This window comes from Zeus faber, assembly GCF_960531495.2.
Source record: "Zeus faber genome assembly, chromosome: 2".
NCBI lineage: Eukaryota > Metazoa > Chordata > Actinopteri > Zeiformes > Zeidae > Zeus > Zeus faber.
In genome coordinates, this window is record NC_137189.1 from 1,866,003 (window position 1) to 1,893,522 (window position 27,520).

Consider the following 27,520-nt stretch of genomic DNA (forward strand, 5'->3'; position numbering starts at 1 on the left):
CGGAAGGCATGGTTCTTCTTTTTGTACCATGGAAGAATGTGGTCAGTCAGAAACTCTATATACTTTGCCGAGGTCATTTTCACACCTTCAGGGACCCTAAAGGGGCCTACCAGCTCTCTCCTCATGATTCCGGCCCAAAACATGACTCCGCCACCTCCTTGTTGACGTCACAGCCTTGTTGGGACATGGTGGCCATCCACCAACCATTCACTACTCCATCCATCTGGACCATCCAGGGTTTGCACGGCACTTATCAGTAAACAAGACTGTTTGAAAATTTGTCTTTAAGTATTTCTGGGCCCACTGCAACCGTTCCTGCTTGTGAGCATTGATTAGGGGTGGCCGAATAGTTTATGCACAATTGCAAGCCTCTGGAGGATCCTACACCTTGAGGTTCGCGGGACTCCAGAGGCACCAGCAGCTTCAAATACCTGTTTGCTGCTTTGTAATGGCATTTTAGCAGCTGCTCTCCTAATCCGATCAATTTGTCTGGCAGAAACCTTCCTCATTATGCCTTTATCTGCACAAACCCGTCTGTGCTCTGAATCAGTCACAAATCTCTTCACAGTACGATGATCACGCTTAAGTTTTCGTGAAATATCGAATGTTTTCATACCTTGTCCAAGGCATTGCACTATTTGACACTTTTCGGCAGCAGAGGGATAATTTTTCTTTCTCATATTGCTTGAAACCTGTGGTCTGCTTTATAATGTGGAACTCACTAATCACTCACTAATGTGGGCTCACCTGGCAAACAAATTATCACAGGTGTCTGAGATTGATTTCAGTGATCCAAAGAGCCCTGAGACACAAGTCCATCCATGAGTTTAATCAAAAAAAAAAAAAAAAAAAATCAAATGTTGACACTTAAATCCAATTTGCATAATAATTTGGAACGCAGTGTACACACCAATACACACACATGCATGCACACGCGGGCCTATAAAAATGCATGCATACGCGCACAAACTGTCAGGCTCGATTGTGTCTGCTAGCTCTGTGCTGATTAAATCAAACCTGAGGAAATTTTACAGGCATTTCCTGCTGCAGAGATCCCAAGCTATTCTGCTAGACATCCAGCTATAATATATACAGTGGGGCAAAAAAATATTTAGTCAGCCACCAATTGTGCAAGTTCTCCCACTCAAAAAGATGAGAGAGGCCTGTAATTTTCATCATAGGTACACTTCGACTATGAGAGACAGAATGGGGGGAAAGAATCCAGGAAATCACATCGTAGGATTTTTAATTAATTAATTGGTAAATTCCTCGGGTAAAATAAGTATTTGGTGACCTACAAACAAGCAAGATTTCTGGCTTTCACAGACCTGTAACTTTTTCTTTAAGAGGCTCCTCTGTCCTCCACTCGTTACCTGTATTAATGGCACCTGTTTGAACTCGTTATCAGTATAAAAGACACCTGTCCACAACCTCAAACTGTCACACTCCAATCTCCACTATGGCCAAGACCAAAGAGCTGTCAAAGGACACCAGAAACAAAATTGAAGACCTGCACCAGGCTGGGAAGACTGAATCTGCAATAGGTAAGCAGCTTGTCGTGAAGAAATCAACTGTGGGAGCAATTATTAGAAAATGGAAGACATACAAGACCACTGATAATCTCCCTCGATCTGGGGCTCCATGCAAGATCTCACCCCTTGGGGTCAAAATGATCACAAGAACGGTGAGCAAACATCCCAGAACCACACGGGGGGACGTAGTGAATGACCTGCAGAGAGCTGGGACCAAAGTAACAAAGGCTACCATCAATAACTCACTACGCTGCCAGGGACTCAAATCCTGCAGTGCGTCCTGCAGACTGTCCCCCTGCTTAAGCCAGTACATGTCCAGGCCCGTCTGAAGTTTGCTAGAGAGCATTTGGATGATCCAGAAGAGGATTGGGAGAATGTCATATGGTCAGATGAAACAAAATTAGAACTTTTTGTTAAAAACTCAACTTATCGTGTTTGGAGGAGAAAGAAAGCTGAGTTGCATCCAAAGAACACCATACCTACTGTGAAGCATGGGGGTGGAAACATCATGCTTTGGGGCTGTTTTTCTGCAAAGGGACCAAGACAACTTATCCGTGTAAAGGAAAGAATGAATGGGGCCATGTATCATGAGATTTTGAGTGAAAACCTCCTTCCATCAGCAAGGGCATTGAAGATGAAATGTGGCTGGGTCTTTCAGCACGACAATGATCCCAAACACACCGCCCGGGCAACAAAGGAGTGGCTTCGTAAGAAGCATTTCAAGGTCCTGGAGTGGCCTAGCCAGTCTCCAGATCTCAACCCCATAGAAAATCTTTGGAGGGAGTTGAAAGTCCGTTTTTCCCAGTGACAGCCCCAAAACATCACTGCTCTAGGGGAGATCTGCATGGAGGAATGGGCCAAAATACCACAACAGTGTGTGAAAACCTTGTGAAAACGTTTGACCTCTGTCATTGCAAACAAAGGGTATATAACAAAGTATTGAGATGAACTTTTGTTATTGACCAAATACTTATTTTCCACCATAATTTGCAAATAAATTATTTAAAAATCAGAAAATGTGATTTTCTGGATTTGTTTTTCTCATTTTGTCTCTCATAGTTGAGGTATACCTATGATGAAAATATCAGGCCTCTCTCATCTTTTTAAGTGGGAGAACTTGCACAATTGGTGGCTGACTAAATTCTTTTTTGCCCCACTGTATGTGTCTGTCTTTGTGTCTGTGTGTTCCATCCAACAGCATACAGTCACGACTGCATGCTGTTCCTCTTACTGTGTATATGAGTATAAATAACTACTATTGTCTTTCACAGTAAATTTGGCATCCATTAAAAGCCTGGCTGTTGTTTGGCTGTAAGCGGACCACTCAATAAAACTCTCCTCAATCACTTAGTGCACTCTTCCCTCCAAGGAAGCAAGCATGTATGCAGCTGTATCTGTGTGTGTGTGTGTGTGCGTAAAATACAGCTGCCTGCATTCCAATTCAATGTTCACATCCATTTTAGATGAGCTTTGCTCCAACCATGGCCAACGCACGCAGATGCCGAGAACTTGTCAGGACAGAGATAGTTAAAGCACAGCAAAAAAAAAAAAGAGTTAGTTAAAGCACTTGGCAGTTGTTATCCCCAACTAATAGGCAGGATAACAGAGGAGGGGCTCAGAGGCAATGGGACGCCAAGGCTTGAGCAGCACAGAAAGCAAATTACTGCACGGATTATGCACAGACACTATAATTTAAATGGGTAATTAGGGTTTGAAAATTGGGAATGTCACAATAAGCAGCATGTTGTAAAATGATTGATTCGGTTTTGTTTTTCTGAAAAAATTTAGTTAACCAGCAACACTGCAGGTTTTTGTTCCAGGGGTGGCAGCTCATGTCCATCTTTGGCAACAGCAACAAAAACAGTATATACAGCCGATGTTCTCCGCCAAACACTCAATTTTGTGCACAGTTTCAGCCTGAACAGGCCTTGAACCCCTGATCCCATTTTCTGAGCAGAACATTCACAGCCGAAATAAGAAGGATCCATAAAACTTTCTTCAAATGGGAAACAAACTCCAGTCCATTCACAAATTGATACCAGTTCATGTATCGATCTTGTCTGTTTGGCAACAAGTCAACCGTTAGTCAGTGGATTTAAGTAATGTGACTCAATTTACCAGCTATTCAACTTACCCCAACAATCCATTCATCCATCTAGTGACCATTCTGTCTTACCTGCACAGACTTGGTTCCAGGTCCAGAACTGGTCTCCGGTGGTGAATTTATGTTAGTGGAGTCTTCTTCAATTGTGGTGACAACCACTTCTTTTACTTCCTCTACAGACTGAAGCATCTCCAACGCAAGTTCTCTACTTGCTTCCATTGCCGTTGGCGAATGCATAGCAAAAAGTCCCTGAAGGTGTAAAGAGTCTTCCTTTGTAAAATCAGATCATCTTTTTAGATGTACCTCACTCTCACCCATGCAAAAGGCATCTCGAGCAGTTTTTTTAACCTCTCTCAATCCATCTCAGAGTGCATGTGTGACCTCACTGCCTCAGCCCAACTGCGTGTCCAGTCCCGCTTTTTCCGTCTTTATATAAATGCATCTCTCTAAATGCCTCAGGAGGTTTTTATTGTATGGGACTGACTGTTTTCCTTATTTAATGTGAAGGGTTATATAAGAGAAATATAGTGAAGGGGGGAGGGGGAGAGAGAGAGAGAGCGAGAGAATATATGTACAGATCACATGGGATGTCCTGACAGCAGCGAGGACAGAGGGTGGGGGTTGGTGGACGAGAGAGTGAGAGAGGGTAAAGGAAGAGTGGGGGGTCCATTAAAGAAACATCTGCCAGACAAGGGTAAACAAAACAACACACCATTTAGGAGCTCTCTCCATCATCCTCTCGTTCGAACCTCTCCCTCCCCCTTCCGTCTCTCCACTATCATGGCCGTGCCCTGAGGCAGCTCTCCATCCTTCACTTCTCTCATTCTCCTCTCTCTCATTCTCCACTCATCCTTTGTCTTGGCACCACTCTCCATCCATTGCTTCTGAGCCAGTGAACACCATGGAATCAATATGCAGCGAATGAAGGGCTGAATTTGTGTGTGTGTAGGAGAGCGGCATAGGGATGATGGATGTGGATTATCTAACCAACCAAACAAAATCATTGCAAGAAAAAGAGCATTGTTCATTTCCCGCAGTGACAGAACAAGCTTATAGACCCAAGACATTAAAACACAAGAGGTCCAGCAAGACGACTGACTTGGAAAATGGTTTTCATCTACCTAATGATGAAGTAAAGTCTACAGGCAGACCTTAGCCTACCACCAGGAGCCAGCGAGGCCTCGGACAGCCGAGGGAACCAGCAGGACCCCAAACCATGCCAGTACCCAGGACGTCCAGGCCAGCCAGGGGTCAAGCCGTATCGGGAGCCGGGAAAAGACCCTCTCTACCCCTACCCCAGTCTCCTTGCCGTTCACCTGCCAGGGGACGGACCGCTAGCTGGTGGGTTCCTTTTCTGTCTCTGTCCCCTCTGTCCCCCCAGACCTTCCAGAGCGGTGCCTCCATGGGAAATCATGGAGCTGCGCAAACATCTCAGCAGGGGCGCTGGCAATGCGGGCGGCCCTGCCACGACTTATGGAAGTCAGCCAAGTGGTCCAAGTATAGAGCGTCCCTAAGGGAGAGCGAGTGGTCGCTGGAGCAGATTTCAATGGGCAATTTGGCGAAGGGATCAGAGACATAGGTGAGGAGAAGGTGATGGGTCGGTATGGTGTCAAGGAGAGGAATGTGGAAGGACAGATTGGAATTGGCTGTTGTAAAAATGTATTTCAAGAAGAGGGAGGAACACAGCGTGACATTCAAGAGTGGAAGAAGGTGCACACAGGTGGACCACATCTTATGCAGGAGGTGCAATCTGAAAGAGATTAGTGACTGCAAAGTGGTGGTAGGGGAGTGTGTTGCTAGGCAGCATCGGATGGTGGTCTGTAGGATGACTCTGGAGGCCAAGAAGAGGAAGAGAGTGAAAGAAGAGCCAAAGATAAAATGGTGGAAGTTGAAAAAAGTGGAGTTTGCATGGAATTTAGGGAAGAGGTAAGGCAGGAAATAGGGGGGAATGAACGGTTACCAGATGACTGGGAAACAACTGCAGAATTGGTGAGGGAGAGGGCCAAAAGGTACTTGGTGCATCATGCGGGAAGAGGAACGAAGACAAGGACTCTTGTTGGTGGAATGAGGAAGTACATGAGACCAGAGGGCAGAAGAGGTTGGCGAAGAAGAAATGGGATAGTCAGACAGATGAAGAAAGAAGACAGGAGTACAAGCTGATGTGGCGCAAGGCAAAGAGAGAAGTGGCAAAGGAAAAGGCATGTGACGAGTTGTATGAGAGGTTGGACAATAAGGAAGGAGAAAAAGACTTGTGCCGATATGCAAGACAAGGGGACGAAGCTGGGGAGGATGTACAGCAGGTTAGGGTGATGAAGGATAATGATGGGGATGTGCTGACTAGTGTGTCGAGAAGGTGGAAGGAGTACTTTGAGGAGTTTGTGAATGAAGAAAATGAGAGGACGAGAAGAGTGGACGATGTGGGGATAGTGGATCAAGAAGTGCAGAAAATTAGCAAGGATGAGGTGAGACCAGAATTAAAGGAGATGAAGAGTGGAAAGACAGTTGGCCCAGATGACATACCTGGGGAAGCATGGAAATGTTTAGGTGAGATGGCAGTGGCGTTCCTAACGGGACTGTTGAACACTATTCTGGAAAGGGAGAGGATGACGGAGGAGTGGAATAGAAGTGTACTGCTATCCATCTTCAAGAATAAGGCAGATGTACAGAGCTGTAGTAACTACAGAGGTGAGGGATCAGCGAGCAGCAGCATGGTTTCATGCCAGGAAGGAGTATTACAGATGCAATGTTTGCTTTAAGAATGCTAATGGAAAAGTACAGGGAAGGCCAGAGGGTGTTGCACTGCGTCTTTATGGATTTAGAAAAAGCATATGATAGGGTGCCAAGAGAGGAAGTGTGGTATTGCATGAGGAAGTTGGGGGTGGCAGAGAAGTACGTAAGAGTGGTACAGGTATGAGGGCAGTCAGACAGTAGTATGGTGTGCAGTAGGCGTGACGAAGGCATTCAAAGTGGAGGTGGGATTGCATCAAGGATCAGCTCTGAACCCTTTCTTGTTTGCAATGGTGATGGACAGGTTAACAGATGAAATCAGGCAGGAGTCTCTGTGGACTATGATGTTCGCGGATGACATTGTGATCTGTAACGAGAGTAGGGAGCAGCTTGAGGAGAGCCTGGAGAAGTGGAGGCATGCATTAGAGAGAAGAGGAATGACAGTTAGCAGGAGTAAGACAGAATACATATGCCTGAATGGGAGGGAGGGCGGTGAAAAGCTGAGAATGCCAGGAGTGGAGGTGGAGAAGGCTGATGAGTTCAAGTACTTGGGGGATGTGTAGTAGCAGAGCCCGCAGGATCATGAAGGATCCTCACCACCCCAACAACAGACTGTTCCAGCTGCTGCGGTCAGGCAAGCCCCTCCGCAGTCACACAGCGAGAACAGAGAGACTGAGACGGAGTTTCTTCCCGCAAGCCATAAGAACTGTCAATGCTGAACTCATTAGGGGTCCTCACTGAGACAGACACATACTGTAGGTCCTACTGCCTTACTGTACTGTATGTAGAATACTGTACTGCATACTGTATCACTGTTCTAGGTTACTGCATGACTGTGTTGAATTGCTGTTCTGTTCGGCATTACTGTCTATCTCCGCACACACTACCTCACTTGATTCACATGCCACTTTAATGCACATATCTGTATATACATAATAGCCTATCCCATATACATAAGTCTATCCCATATACATAAGTCTATGTCTTACATTTCACTGCATATATGTATGGAAGTATGTATATGTATGTGACAAATAAAAATCTTGAATCTTGAATGTATATGTCTCTATATTATTTCTATTTTGTACCCCCACTCTGTATTACTTTTGAGTTATTTTATTCATCAAATAAAAAAACGTGTTAAATACGAGGAGTGTCACACATGTAGCACAGGTTTAGACGAGGGGCGGAGCCTGCTGGGTACGTGATGTACCGTTGCATTGCGTCACGTGCAGGAGGCAGGACGTGACGCAATGACGCTGCAGAGTTTTAGCACACCCAAGATGGCCGACGAGGCTACCGACTTAATCGTTTTTGGCTTTGACACCATGTATTTGGACGTAATATAAACAAAAGAGTGGAAAGGAATATAAAGGAAAGCAGAATGGAGTACGAAGCAGCTACACTCCGTGCATGAAGATCCGCGTGCATGAACACGCGACACCCCCACTCACTCGCTGTGAATTCTACGGACAAACACCTGCCCTATTCACACATACCTCTCAATCTGACATTACAGACTTTGTACTAGGGTGCTGGCTGGGAAAGGTGTGGCTAATGTCTGGTCCAAATTATTCCGACATTTGCGTTCACACATACAGCTCCTCCGGGTAATGTCCGGACAATTTCAGGGTCGCAGTGCATGTGTGAAAGCATCTTTGGTCACGTATTCCTCTCTGTATGATTCACAAACACATATTTCCCATGGTCAATATAAAAAAAAAATAGGCTTTTTAAGGTCTCTGCATAACACAAAATGAATTGTTAGGTTGACAGGGAAAGTAACTATACCCACATGGTCCTGCAAAGAAGATAAAGAATACAACGAACATAGAATGTCCGACCTCCTATTTCTCCTTCAGCCAATAATCCATTACAGTATATAGCCATTCATCTCCGTGGATTTGTCACACCTTGTCTTGACAGACGTTTTACTGACTTTGTACTGCAAATCATTTTTTGCAGTTGAATTTTGAAATTTGCTAAGCTGTGGATTTGAGCTTGGCTCAGTCGACTGTGGTGTAGTGTTGTCGGTGAGAAATTGGTGTCTGCAGGTATCCAAGAGTTAAATTTGATACTTTTTAAGACCTTTTGAAGACAAACTTAAGATTGATTTTTGGACAAATCATCTCTCTCTCATTGAATGAGGTATTGCAGGTAAGTATTGCAGGTAAATACTGTATATATGGTACAGGGCATAAATAAATCAGGCAAAAGGATTATGTTCAAATTAAGAAATTAAGTAGTAGATGCTATGTTTGACCAATGGAGGACTGTGAGTGAGCAGTTGTCTTTCGTTGGTTCACAGGGTGCTTGGGGGCTCTGTGCCGAGTCCTACCTGGACCTCCTCCCCCCCATTGGTCGAGTCTCCTAGCAGGGGTTCAGATGGTGGTGCATTGATGGTTACAGACTTCTCAGATCGACTGTCTTTACTGCGGGACTTGTGGCGGTCACGACTTCGTTCACTGGGAAGAAAAGATTTAGTTTAACTATTTTGAGTGAATTTAAGTATAAGAATCAAGAGGACACAATTAAAAGGACACAAAAGCCTGGGAAAGACAATAACTGTCTATTTTTAAATTATAACAACATTGAACAACTAACAGGGAAGTCATGAATGATCATGAAACGTTAGTTGATGATTAAATTGTTTTTATACAAATGAATAGTTATTTTGGTCATTTCATAGGAGCATCATAGTGATAGCTGAATTCTAAACACCTTATCCACCTTATGAAGGACAGGCCATTTTGACATTAAACATTGGAGCATTTATGTAGATGGTAAATGGATAATGAAATGCACCAACTTTGCATTCTATTTGTGGTAACATTTCTAACATTCGATTAAAATTCCTTATTTGGATGGAAACATACAATTGTGCAATCTAAAAATCAGATTAAAATATTGCTATTGGCTCAAATTTAGTTTTTTTGCCTTGTTTTACTGTCTTTCTTCAGCCTAGAGAAATGTGTGTAGTGTGTAATCTGGAATAAATTGAATACCTTTGGCCTTTAAACTTTTCACTACTACCATTTCAAAGCAAGACCCATGGCAGGATTTGGTGGACAGCAAATTTATCAGAACCAGACATGTACTCGCTAAAAGAGACAAATGCTTTTTATACTGTACCTGTAACCGCTAGAAAAAAGTGTAATGGCCACCATGGAATGTTGAGTGTGCCATTGTATAGTCAGCATACACTTTTCGGTAGTGGAGTGGGGTGCTGAAATCAACTAGCTGTTGGTCAAGACAGGTTTCCCTGCTCCATTCCCTGACGTTTGCTGATGTAAAAGGTAGAGAAATACAACAGCTCTTTGTTTCACCCTTCCTCTCATCTCTAATGGCCGGGCAAGCTTGCCACTAATTGTGCGTGCGTGTGTGCGTACACCGTTGTAACAAAATAGTGTCACAATAATTATAAATCTATGTAATCACATAAACATATATGCCCACACATAATGATGAACACAACCTCATGGAACCCCAGTCACATATTTCACATAATTCACATAATTCCCACAGACATCCAAGCCTTGGAGTCCAGACACAGCTATCAGTGTTTAAGCCTCACCGCGTCCCACAGACATTCCCAAGCCTTGGAGTCCCAGACGCAGCTATCAGTGTTCAGGCCTCACCTTGATGCAGCTGCGGAGAGCGAGAACAACATTCGTCACATAGTTCACCAAGTCCACTATATATTGTTTCTGACTTCCCAAAATAAACCGTTCCAACTCAGGGAACTGCTTCTTAGCACATCTCCGATCTGACCCTTGTACAAGTAAAACCAACGTCTGTCTGCCTCTTTATTTAAGACCGACGATTGACAAACTGCAGATTAAAGCCACCCTTTCATTTCTGTAACACCGTCTTAACTAGTTGAAGTCCGCGGGGCTGTTACTGACATTCTGTTTGGATCTAACCCCGTGTTAGATGCAGCGTTGTGTTCCTCTTTACTTTAGGGGTTTTGAGGAAGTCGTAAGATACAAAATCTATGATGAGTTTCATATTCTCTGAACGAAGCGGAAAAACAGTACTCAATAATCACGCAAAGACTTCAACTGTTTTATGGTTTCATGGAATCATAAGCCACGTCGAGTTGAGTCAACTCCAACTGTGCGACTGCATGATGCGTTTCATGTTCTAGGATTGTGTCAGAAAACTAGAACCCATGATATTGTAATAACTCACAGAAAGACGTCTTTTTGGATTTCATGGAACTGTAACCCATGTTACTAGGTCATTGTTGCCATACGGCATCAACCGGTCAAACTTCCTTAAATCTGTCATTAATGCAACACACGAGACCAAAGTCACCCTTCTGTCATTGTGGCTGCAGCACTATTTCCAGACAACATGGTGAGTTATAACAATGACAGGTCTGTTTTAGAGACAAAAATAGATTGTTGTTTTAAAGAAATTACATTTTCATGTAGCTTCCTACGTACGGAGCAGCAACGTAGCAGACTTAAATGAAAAGGGAGAAGGCGATAAATAGTGAGAAGTGCTTCCATAATAAGTCAAATTCGAAATGAATGTTAATGTCGAAAAATGTTGTCTGTATTACATTACAGGCAATTAATCTATTTAACTGAGTGAAAATGAAATACAGGCAACAGCAGATGTACTTGGTGTACATATATGGTGGTAAAATTGAAAACTACCCACTTCATGACAGATATTTCAGCCATCCAGTGACAATTTGTTACAGGTGGCTACTTCCGTGTAACGTACACCAACAACAATAGTGACTGATATTACCAAAGTTGAAAAAATGGTAAAAACAGAACATGAGGGTGAATATTTTTTTTTGCTCATGTCCTATGCGGGATTAAGGCTCGGAGTAGGGCTGGGCCGGTTAATTTTTAATTCATTTATTTTTTTGACAAGCTGAAATTTGTGCTGTAAAACACAAGCAGGCTGTGCCTGCCTAATTATCTGTCCAATGCAAAGCTGGTTGAGATTGAGATGGAAGGGCAGCTTTGGGGCCCTTTCCGCTGCTTGGAGGCGTCACAACATAATACCGACCTAATACACCAAACCAATTGAGATAAGTAATGTACACTCACCGGTGGATACCTCACACACACACACACACACACACACACACACACACACACACACACACATACAGGCAGTCCATCACACACACATGCACACACCACCAACACCACCACGTGCCCAATTGCTGTTCCGGTTTTACTGGATCTGATTAACTGAATACATGTTTTCGTCCGATGTTTGTTTTCCGTGTACATGTTGTTTGGTTCTATGTTTAATTGTCTCACCCGTGGTGAATTTTCAACTCTTGGAGTAGTGATAAGTTGTTTATAAACCCAAACATGTTAAAATAGTTCTACAAAGAGGGGGATTGGTGGCGGCTCTGTATAAAAAAAAAAAAAAGAAAAAAGATTTGGAAGGGCTGCCCTGAGAACAGGAGAGCATCTCTATGGCCGGGCTGCTTGCTGCATAAGATCGCAATGCATTGAGGTGCCATGTGACAACACACACAGCCCAGAAAGAACACGAATATCCCACAATTCCCTGAGACCCAGTATCATAAATAAGCATGAACCATGAAGGATCAGAAAATATTTTTAAGAGCATATCAATGTATGACCTTATTGAGCATAGTGTTTTTTGTCTCTTTCCATTGTTTTTGTGTCACCATATTATTTAGAAGGACAACTCAACAAGCTCTTATGGGTTTTTTTTTTAATCCTTCTTACCTTCCAATTGGTATGCATTTAGTATCCATTTACCGTGCCTGTATGTATTGTTTTATTTTAACGTGTGAAATAAATTAAACAACCAAACTATTGAGGGCATAAGTCTTATTGATAATAAAAAAATATTAAATATTTAATGCATATATATATATATATATATCAAGTGTGTTTCAAAACAGGATAACAAATATATAAAACAAAAAAACGGTATAATTGAGTATAATCAATAAAATCAAGAAAGCTCCCTTGACATCTGTCTTGGCTGGCTATGTGAATATCCGCAACATAACCTGACAGTGCTTCAACTAAAAACGCATTGTGTGAGCAGAAAGAAATTCTTAATTAAATGGTATTTAACTGTGTATGGTCATATGTGTGGTGTAGAAAACACAGAAAAGAACTATTTACATTTAATACTGGGATTGGAAACCTACTAAAGTTAGACATACTAAAGTTAGACATTCCTGTCGATGCCCCTCACCATGATACCAGTCAACATCTGGAGTTTGTCCCCGGGCAGTTATGTGGCAGCCCACTGCTCTTCGACACGTTAGATGCTACGATGGGTTAAATGCAGAGAACTAATTTTCCCCACTGGATTAATAAAGTGTATTCAAAAAAATAGTCTGCATATACTGTTATATGTTTTTCTTGATTCCAGAATGACCTCACCCAAATAAAATGACTGCACACAGATACTGAAAAATCATTGTAGTTCTAGGGCTTGTAAAAACTCGAGCGCTACTGAATTGTGTCTAGTGACAAAATATTCAATACAAGCAATTGACAATCTTTTATTTTCCTTTTTTTTCCTCATCAATATTTTTTGCCTCAGTCATCATCAATGCACCTAGAATGGGACTGCCATTACTGAGCAGTCAGGGGGCTGGTTACTACTATGAGTACTACACCTTAGTGGCAGACACACACACACACACACACACACACACACACACACACACACATACATACATACATACATACATACATACATACATACATACATACATACATACATACATACATACATACATACATACATACATACATACATACATACATACATACATACATACACACAGACAGACAGACAGACAGACAGACAGACAGACAGACAGACAGACAAATATATACTGTATATACATACACACATACATACATACAACGGTCTTTAAACAGGTAGGTCGTTAACTGAGGAGTACCTGTATATATACTGAATACTAATCTAGCCACTGGGGGTGCACAAGCCAGTGTATCATTAGTGCCGGTCCCAAGGGTGGATGAATAGCGAGGGTTGCGTCAGGAAGGGCATCCAGCGTAAAAACCATGCCAAATCAAACATGTGGACAACGAATCTGATTTCCATATCGCCACTGGTGCCATTAGTCAACAGGGTGCCAGTGGAAATTGTGCTACTGTCGGCCGAAGAAGAAGAAGAGGGGGAAGGCTTGTCCAGAGACAACAGGAGAGGAAGAAGGGTAGGGGAGTAGAGTTGAGAGTAGGAAGTGAGTGTCGGAGAGAGTTAGGAGCATGGAGCTGGAAATCGATGGGGTGAAAATGAATGTGGTCAGTGCATATGCTCCCCAAGTTGGTTGTGAGATGGAAGAGAAAGAAGAATTCTTAATGAGTTGGATGAAGTGGTGGAGAGCATCCCCAAGGGAGAGAGAGTGGTCGTTGAAGCAGATCTCAATGGGCATGTTGGCAAAGGGATCAGAGACATAGGTGACGAGAAGGTGATGGGCAGGTATGGGGTCACTGAGAGGAATGTGGAAGGACAGATGGTGGTAGTTTTCACCAAAAGGATGAAATTGGCTGTTGTGAATACGTATTTCAAGAAGAGGGAGGAACACAGGGTGACATACAAGAGTAGAGGAAGGTGTACACAGGTGGACTACATCTTATGCAGGAGGTGCAATCTGAAAGAGATTAGTGACTGCAAAGCGGTGGTAGGGTAGTGTGTTGCTAGGCAGCATCGGATGGTGTTCTGTAGGATGATTCTGGAGGCCAAGAAGAGGAAGTGTGTGAAAGAAGAGCCAAAGATAAAATGGTAGCAGTGAAAAAGGAGGAGTGTTGTTTGAAATTTAGGGAAGAGGCAAGGCAGGCAATAGGTGGGAATGAACGGTTACCAGATGAATAGGAAACAACTGAGGAAGTGGTGAGGGAGACGTCCAAGAAGGTACTTGGTGTATCATGCAGGAAGAGGAAGGAAGACAAGGACTCTTGGTGGTGTAATGAGGAAGTACAGGAGAGCATAGAGCAGAAGAGGTTGGCGAAGAAGTAGTTCACAAGTTGACCTATTGTCTGCTGAGGCATGGCACCCCACTATTCTTGAAGGGCGGCCCTCAGGTCATTGAGGTTCTGGAGTACAGAGGAACGAGCCTCAACATGGCGAATCAGCTGATCCCATAGGTTTTCTATGGGATTCAGGTCTGGAGAAAGTGCAGGCCACTCCATTTGAGGTACCCCAGTCTCCAGCAGCCGTTCCCTAATGATGCGACCTCGATGAGCGGGAGCATTGTCGTCCATGAAGATGAAATGAGGCCTGTGTTGTTCATGCAGGGGCACAATGACTGGATTAATGACGTTATTCAGGTAGTATGGGCTTGTCACTGTACCATTCACAAAGTGTAGGGCATTTCTGTACTGACTAAACACACCTGCCCACACTGTATAACCACCACCACCAAAGGCTTGTCTGGTAACAACAGTGGCTGATGCATAGCGCTTTTCTTGACGTCTCCAACATCATTGACTGCCATCATTTCTGCTCAATGTGAATCGACTTTCATCAGAGAACAGCACTGAGGCCCACCGGTCCCTTGTCCAGCGTAAATCCACCCTGGCCCATGCAAGATGATGATACATGTGCCTGGTGGTGTGGTCAGGTAACCTTGCAGGTCGTCTAGCATGCAGACCATGCTGATGTAAACGGTTTTGAACTGTCTGACGTGACACTTGGGTGCCTCTCATCTCCCTTAAATGTGCCTGGAGTTGAGTGGCATTCATCATCCGGTTCCGCAGGGCACTGTTCACAATGAAGCGGTCATCAGTGTGGGATGTGGTCAAAGGACGTCCACTTCTATGCCTTTCTGTGACTCTTCCAGTCTCTCTGTATCTCTGTTGCAAGCTGCTAATGACACTCTGTGACACTCGAAGCTCAGTGGCCACTTCCGTCTGAGAACATCCTGTTTGAAGCCTCGCAATGGTGAGGTACTGTTGGTCAATTGTTAGGTGTCGCCTTGGTCTCATGATGTCAAAATGTGAACCGCAAAAAATACTGAAACATTGAACAGTTGGACATGTGCATTCAAAAGTTTAGAGAAGGTCAAATTAAGTTCACCTGTAAAGGTTATAGTGAATTTTAGGTTCATCCTGAAATTTCACCCAAAAGCCGAATATCCCTAACTTTTTGTGAGTAGTGTATATATACATACATACATACATGCAGTTACTCCTCACTTAACGACGAGTTCTGTTCCTCGGACAAGGTCATTTAGCAAATTGGTCTGTTAGCGAGGACCTGCGTAATTTCACGGTAACAGGACGTGGCTGGTATAGTGTATATAGTGTATAAAGTGTATATCGTGTATATATAGTGTTATTTCACAATAAGGGGGCGTGGCGATTGCGAACGCTAGTGTAGTGAATTCTGACAGACTGCAGGAACGAGACAGAGACTGAGAACTGTGATGAGAGGAGATGTAAACAGTGTTTACAGGGTGTATAAATATATATATGTATATAAAGGGTGATGCGTAATGAGATGTTTGACACTGAGACGCCACAGTTTTGTACACAGTGCACTAAACAATACAATACAGACTGATAAGACAGCTGGTTGTAATTCCGAACGGTCGTTAAACAGGTAGGTCTTTAAGTGTGGAGTACCTGTATATGGTGTGTACACTCATACTCACACTCACACGGACAAATTGTTTGGTACCCTTCAACGAAAAAAGAAGAACCCACAATTTTCTCTGAAATAACTTGAAACTTACAAAAGTAATTGGCATCCATCATTGTTTATTCCATATAATAAAACAAATGAAAATGGCATGGACAAAAATTATGGGACCCATAACCTAATATTTTGTTGCACAACCTTTAGAAGCAATCACTGCAATCAAGCGATTTCTGTAGCTCTCAATGAGACTTCTGCACCTGTCAACAGGTAGTTTGGCCCACTCTTCCTGAGCAAGCTGCTCCAGCTGTCTCAGGTTTAAAGGGTGCCTTCTGTGAGAGAAAAATGATTACGATCAACTATTTTAAATGAGGACAACCTCCAGAAGGGGGTTTTAAAACATTTGTCTCCGTCTCCCCAGGAACCCGCCAGAGTTCATGTAAAGAGAAATGTTTTGCTCCCTACAATGTCCATTTTAACATGAAAGAATCAGATCACACTTGGCCATGTTTACCTTCTATGGAGAGGAAGAAACTCAACAGGAGGCGCAGACTTGTTGGGAGTCCTCTGACCCAAGCCACAGCCTGTTTTTCTGTATAACGCCTCCTGTCTTTTCCTGTGATATCAGATTGATCCAAGTGCTGCTTTGTAGCAGTACTGAATCTTTCTCTTTATTCTGCAGAATAAATAATCTTGAATATTCTCAGTTTTGTTTTCTTGTAGTGGGCAGATTAACCTCACCGATCATTGCGGAAGAATTTCTTCCACACTTCTCCAGACTGCATGTTTCAGCTCTTTCCATAGATGTTGGATAGGATTCAGAGCAGGGCTTATATAAGGCCACTTCAGAATAGTCCAATGTTTGGTTCTTATCCATTCTTGGGTAATTGAAATATCACTATAATCCAATTATTTATAATCTTTTCTAAGCGGTACCAACAAATCTGTCCAGGCCATTTTAGAATATAATTGATTTCTCTAGCAATAATTTATCTCTTTTCACAGTTTCTTTGCTTTACTTTATGACATACCAAAGGCATGCAGGTATACATGAGAAAATTGGTTTTAAGTTCATCACTTTGCAGGAATTAAGCATTGTTTCAAAGAGATGTAAGGGTACCAACAAATTCGTCCACGTCTGTGTCTGTGTGTGTGTGTGTGTGTGTGTGTGTGTGTGTGTATATATATATATATATATATATATATATATATATATATATATATATATATTTAATTGGAATGTTGGAATGAATAAGAACTTTGGAGAATGAGATACAGTGGCTTGCAAAAGTATTCATACCCCTTGTATTTTTGATACATGATACATGGTTTTCAAATCTTTTAACAAATAAAATACTGAAAAGTGTGGCGTGTAAAACTAATCAGCCCCCCTGAGTCAATATTTTGTAGAACCACCTTCCGCTGCAATTACAGCTGCAAGTCTTTTGGGGTATGTCTCTACCAGCTTTGCATACCTAGAGACTGAAATTTCCACCCATTCTTCATTGCAAAATAGCTCTAGCTCAGTCAGATTGAATGGAGAGCATCTGTGAACAGCAATTTTCAAGTCTTTCCAGAGATTCTCAATTGGATTTAGGTCTGAACTATGACTGGGCCATCCTAACACATGGATATGATTTGATCTAAACCATTGCATTGTAGCTCTGGCTGTATGTTTAGGGTCGTTGTCCTGCTGGAAGGTGAACCTCCGCCCCAGTCTCAAGTCTTTTGCAGACTAACAGTTTTCTTCTAAAATTGCCCTGTATTTGGCTCCATCCATCTTCCTCTCAACTCTGACCAGCTTCCCTGTCCCTGCTGAAGAAAAGCATTCCCACAGCTGCCACCACCATGTTTCACGGTGGGGATGGTGTGTTCAGGGTAATGTGCAGTGTTAGTTTTCCACCACACATAGCGTTTTGGATTTAGGCCAAAAACTTCAATTTTGGTCTCATCTGACCAGAGCACCTTCCGCCACATGTTTTCTGTGTCCTCCACATGGCCGGTGCCAAACTGCAAACAGGACTTCTTATGGCTTCGTTCAACAATGGCTTTCTTCTTGCCACTCTTTCATGAAGGCCCGATTTGTGGAGTGCACGACAAATAGTTGTCCTGTGGACAGATTCTCCCACCTGAGCTGTGGATCTCTGCAGCTCCTCCAGAGTTACCATGGGCCTCTTGGCTGCTTCTCTGATCAATGCTCTCCTTGCCCGGCCTGTCAGTTTAGGTGGACGGCCAAGTTTTGGTAGGTTTGCAGTTGTGCCATATTCTTTCCTTTTTTGGATGATGGATTGAACATTGCTTTCTACATTACACACAGGTGGACTCTATTTACTAATAAGGTGACTTCTGAAGGCAATTGGTTGAACTGGATTTAATTTAGGGGTATCAGAGTAAAGGGGGCTGAATACTTTTGCACACGACACTTTTCAGTTTTTTATTTGTAAAAAATGTTGAAAACCATGTATCATTTTCCTTCCACTCCACAATTACGGACCACTTTGTGTTGGTCTACCACATAACATCCCAATAAAATACATTGACGTTTGTGGTTGTAACGTGACAACATGTGGAAAAGTTCAAGGGGTATGAATAGTTTTGCAAGCCACTGTACATGGGGTAAACAACATGGAGGGGCCCGTCCAGTCAAGGGAGGGGCCCCCGTGGAAAAGGGAGCCTCCTCTCATATCCGCTGCCCCCATCCACTTTAGATCCTCAACGGATCTGCTGAGCCATCAGTTATTCAGGCCTCTTAAGCACCTGCCCCTCCGCTGCCTTTCCTGTCAACCAGCTATTTCACCACTGACAGACTAGGGGGCCTCAACCAACCCTGAGCCTGACACATACTGGGCCTGAGGACACTAGGGTACTGAGATGTTAGGACGGCAAATGACAGGGTTGGTGAGTGGAAGTGCATGTAATGGAAAATAAAGTATATGGAGAACAAGGTTGTATATTCCAGCGTTACTGTACTATTACTTGTACCTAACAGAGGGTCATAACTACCGTTAAAGGATCACACTGGTGTCAAATTGAGTTTTTGCCTGTTTATTAGTCAGTACATACATTTTACATTAGTTTAGTCTTCACTGCAAACAAACTAAGGTACAGTTAATTACATTTCACTGCATAAATGTATTAAAGTATGTATATGTATGTGACGAATAAACCTCTTGAATCTTGAATCTACAGCGAAATGCAAAGCTAGGAACTGGATTGAATCTTACCCGTGTCTGTGGGATCCTCGTGAGCGTCCGGAATAGTAAGAATATCCAGAGTAGGTGGACTCCGTGTCCATGGTATCTTGGTCCTGCCCAGGCAATTGGCCAAGGTTGAAACAGAGGTTGCTAGGCTTAACCACTGGCAGGCACAGCAGAAACTTGAGGCTCACTTGATTGGCTCACTCAGGAGATTGATGTCAACGGTGAGTTACTGGGTGTCAATCTTGAAAGAAACCCTGAAGGCGCTTGGGACAGGAACATTAACCTTTGGGTGGGAGGGAGGGAGGGAAGGAGAGGGGGGGAGAGAGAGAGAGAGAGAGAGAGAGAGCGAGAGAGAGACCACAGAGATAGTACTTGAAGATCTTTATCTGGCTGCCACCATTCATAGAGTTTTATATCTTTGACTCACGGCAAACAATTTAAGCCTGACATTGACAAGCTCTGAGAGTATGAACTTAAAGGCTCCTTTTTACAGTGGAAAATACATTGGGGGGATGAAAACAAACACATAACCTCTGGTGTTTGGTTTCTTGATTACTATAGGCAAATTTTTGACTGTAATTGTTCACTTGATTTTATAACATACAACTTCCTGAGGATGGCCATTGTTTTTATAAAAACTCAGAGAACAGTATATGCAAATTGCAAGGTGAAAATGCTTACTAATAAAAGCATGAAATAGTTTTCTTAGCATGCAACATGGTCTAGAAACTACGCAACAGCAAAATGATGGTACAAACTTTCCTTTCATCATTTATTTTTTAACCAACATTGGTTCGGAATTTTTTTGAGCTCTCCACAATCATTTAGTAAAACATCACATTGCACAATCATGTTTCCATCTAAATGTCATGGGGATTTTGAGCCAATGTTAGACATGTCACAACAAATATCTATGCAAATTATGCGCGCCACTTTGAAACACATCAAAATTCTAATGTTCAGTTAAAATAATAGTCATGACGTAGATGTGTATTATTACACTACATATGCAGGCTACATGAACACATTGCGCTTGCTTCAAAATGCGATTGCATTATGAAATTTATTTATGATTCAGGCCTATATATAGTAAAAGTAGGCTATGTGGGCGGAAAGAAGGTTACTGCTTATGTCATATTTCTAGCTGGTTTCAAGTCGAGTTTCTCATCTGTGTGTGTTTATACAACCTTTTCCAGAGGCTGAGTATGACCTCTCTAAAATGTTAACAAAAAGAGCAAGTTCAGGCATGTAAATGGCAAATGGAACTTTGTTGCTGTTGCTACTGAAACCTTTCACTGTTATAAAGTCACAGGGTGCCGTTATTGATGAGGACGCAATACACATTAAATTAAAGACGTATTACACATAAAATATAAAGAGAAAGCAGTCCTAAATTGAGAACTGTAGTGGACAACAGCCAAGCGCAAAAGAAGCCTGCATGGGTGACGTAAATAACTGAACTGATCCGTGGGGTGTCACTGCAAATCACCAGGCAGTGCCACACAACCTCGCCAACGCCCCCTGATCTGTTGGGGGTGTGGCCAACCCGGCCACACCCCAACTGGCTGTGGCAGTTTTGCGTCCTCAGCTTTGGCTTGTGCAACAACCCATTCACATTTGCGAGGTTAATGGAGAAGGTGCTGGCTGGTATCCCCCGCCAGGAATGTCTTGTGTGTCTGGACGACATCCTGGCACATGGGAGCACCTCCCAGGTGGGGTGCTGCGGCAGATACTTCAGAGAGTGGAAGCAGCAGTTCTGAAGCTCCACACCGAAAAATGCCGCTTCATGAGAAAGGAGGTGGAGTTCTCAGGACACAGACGGGGAAGCGGGGTGGGGGGGGTTGGAGGCATCAGCACGCTGGAGGAGAAGGTTAACATGGTAAGAGACTGGCCCACTCCCACTGACCAGCGACAGCTGAAAAGCTTCCTCTGCCTGGCCTCATACTATGGGTGTACCCTCTGCTGCAAAAGGACAGGAGTTTCATGTAGACACCAAAGTGCCAGAAGGCCTTCAGCTCTCTCCAGGGGGCATTGATGTAGTCCCCCACCCTCACTCCCCTAGACCCCACCCTGCTGTTTATCCTGGATACATTTACATTTAGTCATTTAGCAGACGCTTTTATCCAAAGCGACTTACAATTGTTCAAACACCGATGGACATAGCCATCAGGAGCAATTAGGGGCTAAGTGTCTTGCTCAAGGACACTACAGCATGCTAGCAGGAGGAGCCTGGGATCGAACCAGCAACCTTTAGATGACTAGACCACCAGCTCTACCGCCTGAGCTACCATCCCCTATGGATACCGATGCCAGCAATGTTGGCGTCGGTGTGGTCCTAGCTCAAACGGGGCCAGCAGGAGAGAGAGTGGTGGCGCAACTTCAGCTAAACATTAAACAGGGCTGAGCGCCACTATTGCAACACTGGTTGAGAACTTCTGGCCGTGGTGATGGCGGTGAGGCACTTCAAGTACTATCTCTGTGGCCTGCCCTTTACTGTCCGGACTGATCACTCAGCTCTCCAGTGGCTGGAGAGCTGAAGTGGCTCGTTCTCTGAAATGTCTTTCAGAGAACGAGAGGGGCCGGTCGCACACTGGCTGGAGGAGTTTAAGTCTTATGTCTTCACAGTGGTGCACAGGGCCGGGACTTGCCAATGCCGGCACCCTGTCCCGACGCCCCTGTGCTTCAGATGGGAAGCTTTCGTATGAAAGTATGGAGCAATAGTTCAAAAAAATCCCAAGTCTCCAAAACTGTCTGTGGAGGGTTTTTGGGAATAAAACAAAATTAGATTCACATTCATCATTTTTCCCTGAAGCGGGGCAAATATATGATTGTATATCTAAAAAATGGCAGTTGTTCGGCGGCGAGGAGCAGGGGCCGGCTTGGGGCAATGCTGGAGTGGCTTCGCTGTGCTCCCTACTGTCCCAACATTTCACGGTCCCCCATGCGAAAACATTTAAAAACCTCTGATTTTGATTTTAAATCGGATATAAAAATCCGATCCAGCGCATAAATAGACAGGAATATCCGTGTGTCATTCCATATCCCATTTAGAATCGAAAATCAGAAGCTATTGACTTTTTTTCTGCATGGGGGGGATCATGAAATGTTGTGAGTATGGGGGTCGCATCGTTTGAGTGAAAACGGTATTAGACTGCTTATTATAGTGGCCACTGCAGGCCAAGAGGTGTTGTGTTTTGTGTCCCAGTGGAACTGTGCCTCTGAAATTGTGCCATGTGGACAGTACAAAAAGCCTTACCATAAAGGTAAAGTCTGTAATGTGATCCAATTACCATTATTTTTGTCTCCTTAGCTTTTCTCAAACTATGTTCATGCATATTCCGTGGACCTGCCCCGCAAATTCCATGTCATTCAGAGTTAAGGTTCTTGAGATTTTTGAGGGTTTTTCAAAGAATTCAAAAAGGTAGGAAATTCAAATGTCAAGATATCACCATGGCAATTGGTAGACATGCTTACAATCATGTTTTTGGCTCCCCTGAAAAATTTCAAGTGGAGCTACACGGTGTCATGATTTTGGTTGCCACCCATCCCGTAAAATACGGCATCTTCCTCTATTTGACAATTAAAACTTGCGTCACGTTTTCAATCAATTTGGTATTTCAGTCTAAACTATCTAAAATAAAAATATAAAATAAAAATATTTGAATTAACAATTTAACCTGACCTGATTTTACCTCATGAATTGACTTCAATGTCAATATTAACAAGTGAAGGTGGGATCATGCATGTGTAATGTCTGCAAAATACGGTTTGCAGTGCACAAACTGAAATAACAGCATCCTGACAAAAATAACTAAAGAGGGAATCAATGAACGAATCAAAAGGATCTAAAAGAACTGTAGGTAAACTATTCTGAACTATTTCCACCAGCTCTTTAGGTTCGATTTTGTTACTTTATTGCTGTGTCGTACTGTTGTATACTGTATTATACACTCCCCGGCCACTTTCTTAGGTACACCTGTTCAATTGCTTGTTAACACAAATAGCTAATCAGCCAATCACACCGCAACAACTTATTGCATTTAGGCATGTAGACAAGTTGAGGGTGACTTGCTAAAGTTCAAACCGAGCATCAGAATGGGGAAGAAAGGGGATTTAAGTGACTTTGAACGTGGCATGGTTGTTGGTGCCAGATGGGCTGGTCTGAGTATTTCAGAAACTGCTGACCTACTGGGATTTTCACACACAACCCTCTCTAGGGTTTACAGAGAATGGTCCGAAAAAGAGAAAATATCCAGTGAGCGGCAGTTGTGTGGACGAAAATGCCTTGTTGATGTCAGAGGTCAGAGGAGAATGGGCAGACTAGTTCAAGACGATAGAAAACAACAGTAACTCAAAAAAACACTCGTTACAACCAAGGTATACAAAATACCATATCTGAACGCACAACACGTTGAACCTTGAAGCAGATGGGCTACAGCAGCAGAAGACCAGACCAGGTGCCACTCCTGTCAGCTTAGAACAGTAAACTGAGGCTACAATTCGCACAGGCTCACCAAAAATGGACAATAGAAGATTGGAAAAACATTGCCTGGTCTAATGAGTCTTGATTTCAGCTGCAACATTCAGATGGTAGGGTCAGAATTTGGCGTAAAGAACATGAAAAGTATGGATCCATCCTGCCTTGTATCAAAGAATCAGGCTTGAGGTGGTGGTGTAATGGTGTGGGGGATATTTTCTTGGCACACTTTGGGTCCCTTAGTACCAATTGAGCATCGTTTAAGCGCCTCAGCATACGTGAGTATTGTTGCTGACCATGTCCATCCCTTCATGACCACAGTGTACCCATCTTCTGATGGCTACTTCCAGTAGGATAATGCACGTCAGAAAGGTCAAATCATCTTAAAATGGTTTCTTGAACATGACAATGAGTTCACTGTACTCCAATGGCCTCCACAGTCACCAGATCTCAAGCCAATAGAGCACCTTTGGGATGTGGTGGAACGGAAGATTGGCATCATGGATGTGCAGCCGACAAATCTGCAGAAACTGCGTGATGCTATCATGTCAATATGGACCACAATCTCTGAGGAATGTTTCCAACACTTTGTTGAATATATGCCAGGAAGAATTAAGGCAGTTCTGAAGGTAAAAGGTACTAGCAAGGTGTACCTAATAAAGTGACCGGTGAGTGTGTATCTCCACACACAATTTATTCACATGGCACTTTTCTGCACATATCTGTATCTACAAATAGATACTATTGATATTATTCTATTCACTAACTGCATTACATTTTAGGAATCACTTAGTTTCAGTTAGTTAGGTAGAAATTTGCCAAGCTATTATGTTCGGTTTAGAACTTAATGTGCATAATCTCCACAGACATTTCACTGCATATACTGTATGTATGAACGTATGTTTATGTATGTGACAAATAATCCTCTTGAATCTTCCCAGATCTCTTCGTTTTTGGCCGAAGGCGACACTCAAACGAACGTTCTGAATGTTTTAGTTGAGGATTCATTTAATTTTGTTCACTTAAAAGATTGTCAAAAACAACTAATTGTTCGCAAACGACCCAACACTACAACTTCCACTGCTGATGTCACATGATTTCCTGTCAACTGCAGACTCTTGCGGAGGTGCATACAGTATGTGTATCAAGTTTCACTTTACTAGGACAAACTTTGTGGCAGCAATGAGCCTTTGATTCACAATGCATGTTATAGTGCCCTATGAGCCAATCAGTGCCATTGTTTGTGTCCAGATTACATGTGGCCTGGACTAGTTGCGGATGTAATGACTTTGGACAAAATAGAGGACAACAATTAATAATAATAATAATAATAATAATAATAATAATAATAATAGGAATACTAGGAATTCCAGCAATTACAATAGGTTTCCCTGCTTTGCAGTGGAACCCTTTTAACAATAATAGTCCCCCATCCTGATGAAAATGCCTATGGTGCATGTATAAGCGCATACATGTGCGCGTGCATGAACATGTGGTACACTTAAGGGTCCCGGTTTATGGGTTTGAAAATGTGGTCACCGTAAATTAAACTTAACAGTACGAGCCACACGTTAACACACCCAGGGGCGGTTTTGATGATTTGAAGGCACCAGACAAAGACCAATGTGACGCCCTTCTCCATTTTGTTTATAGCAATCACACTTAGTGAACAAAAACTATTTGGAGGCAGCTCATTTCAGTTAAAAAACCCACAGAACTTAAGGACAGTACCAAATGTGAATTCTAACCGTTCTAACTGAAGAACTTCAAATGACTGATGATCAGCCAGTTAAAAGTACACAATATGGCAAGAAAAAGATTACAAGCATATAATCTTTAATTCTTTCAAGACAAAAGTATGGTGGAAATATCTTTATTTATGTAAAGGAAAACACATTCACGCACAAGATGACGATTCAAAATATAATGGAATATAATGCAGTAAGGCTCTCAGGTATTCTGAATTGCTTTCAAATATTTATTCTCCTGTAGATTAACATTTCTCATCAAATAGTATCCCTGCTAAGTCAACACACATAGGCATGATTTACACTTGTCATCTTTTGTTTGAAGAGTAACCTCTTTAAATGTGCAGGTGACACCTATTCACATTAATGATACATTTATTCTTCTTCTTTCGGCTGCTCCGGTTAATTTTAATTAATTTAATTAATTAATTAACCCCTGGACTTTAATAGCTCAGATGTGTTTCAGCAAAAGGTCTGCTCGTATTCTAAACTTTCTGCATATTCAATACATATCACCATCTCAGTGCACCAGGCGTGCAATTTGGTGGAACGCTTGGTCAGTTCTGGTGCGGACAGTGGAAAAGCTGTCCGGAAAAGCGGCACCAAAAAGCAAAAAGGCAGGTAACATGACTGATCAGTGGCATCTTGGAAGGTCTTATATAGACAGCCGACTGACAGCCAGGCCGCCCCTCCCTCCCCCCACACACACACACAGTTAAGGGAATACGATGCGTTCTGTTTATGTTGGGACCATCATAGGTCCAAATATTTTTTGCTCACTGGCTAAAATGAATTCTACCAAAACGGTTTCTCATGTGACTTCATATTACATGGAATATGGAGGAATGATCTTCATCTGGACGGTCGCCTTAAAGGAAACCATGGATCGTCGTTGTTCAGCTCTGTTCTGCGTCTCGGTAAATGAACTGCGTTTCCCCATGTAATCTAACGGGAATATTTAACTCCACTGTTAAACATTTTTATACTATTTATAAATCAAACTCGGTTTTGTAAATACATTGAGATAAAAAAAAAACGAAGGAACGTGACTCTGGAAAAATCTCATTTTCCTGCAGGAAAGTTTTTTTCAACTTACTTTGTTGCTACTAGCGATTTTAGAGATGCGCGGCTTTTGCTGTGGTGGGATACATATACCCATTCCTCAATGGTGAGTGAGGAAAATGTACAGTAAAAACAACCATTTTCCTGTTTACACAAACAGAATAATACTTTCACAAATCAGAAATGGTGTTTGATATGCAATATACTGTAGGCTTCTCATCATAATCACGTTGAGGTTTGACTACTATAAGTACAGTAGTTTGACATAATTATATATATATAATTACAGATCTAGACCTGGTTTTAGGTGGTCTGCTTGTAAAAAGAAAAGCAAAAAAATTCAGAGAAATTTGAACGCACCATGAAAACAGACCTTGTACATTGGCTTCTCACTTCAGCGTCGTGGGAGCGAGGGGGAGGTACGAAACAATCAAGACGATATGTTGCTATGTTTGCTATGGTGATATACAAAGAATAAAATATATTAAACAAAATCATTTTGTGTCGGTTATTATAGATGTAAGAATTTATAAGTAATAACGTGGAGTTGCAACTCTGGTACAAGACCAGCATGTCCAAATCCCCCATCTGCTTTCCCGCTACAAGCACCAAAAAACCCTGCATGCTATTAACAGAAAAAACAACTCTTATAACAATCCACAGTTTTAATTTGAGCCATTAAGTGCAATATTCCAGGGAAAGCGGTTTCTACTGGGTCCATCACCCAGAGTTTTGGGCAGCAGACATGCGCAGTGGTGTCTACAGATATTGAGCCTCATTGACAAATATCTTATCTTGTAATATGTCCATGTTACTGGTAACACCCGTGTTGTCGTGAGTTTATTAACCGGTGGGAAAAATTCCTCACCGGGGCATTCATAACCATTATATCAATGTTTACCACCGAGCCACCCCACTATAACTTTAGTTTAATAAAATAAATCTTAAAAATATATTTAAAAAAACAAATATGCTGATGTTTCGGCCCGGCAGGGGGTCAACTTAAGCCCAGGGGGCCGCCGGGCTTAAGTGTTAACCCT

The 27,520-nt window shown here is 42.6% G+C and overlaps 1 protein-coding gene across 1 annotated transcript in view; it reads right to left on the reverse strand.

Annotated features, from left to right (window-relative positions):
* LOC307247881 (vang-like protein 1) overlaps window positions 1–27,520 on the reverse strand; it is a 129,278-nt gene that overhangs the window by 77,648 nt on the left and 24,110 nt on the right. The window contains exons 2-3 of the mRNA XM_080024018.1: window positions 19,218–19,476; window positions 8,702–8,828 (exon numbers count right to left, since the gene is read on the reverse strand). Of these exons, the coding sequence (XP_079880144.1) occupies window positions 8,702–8,828; window positions 19,218–19,288 (198 nt within the window). The 5' untranslated portion in view covers window positions 19,289–19,476. The remainder of the gene's footprint in view (window positions 1–8,701; window positions 8,829–19,217; window positions 19,477–27,520) is intronic.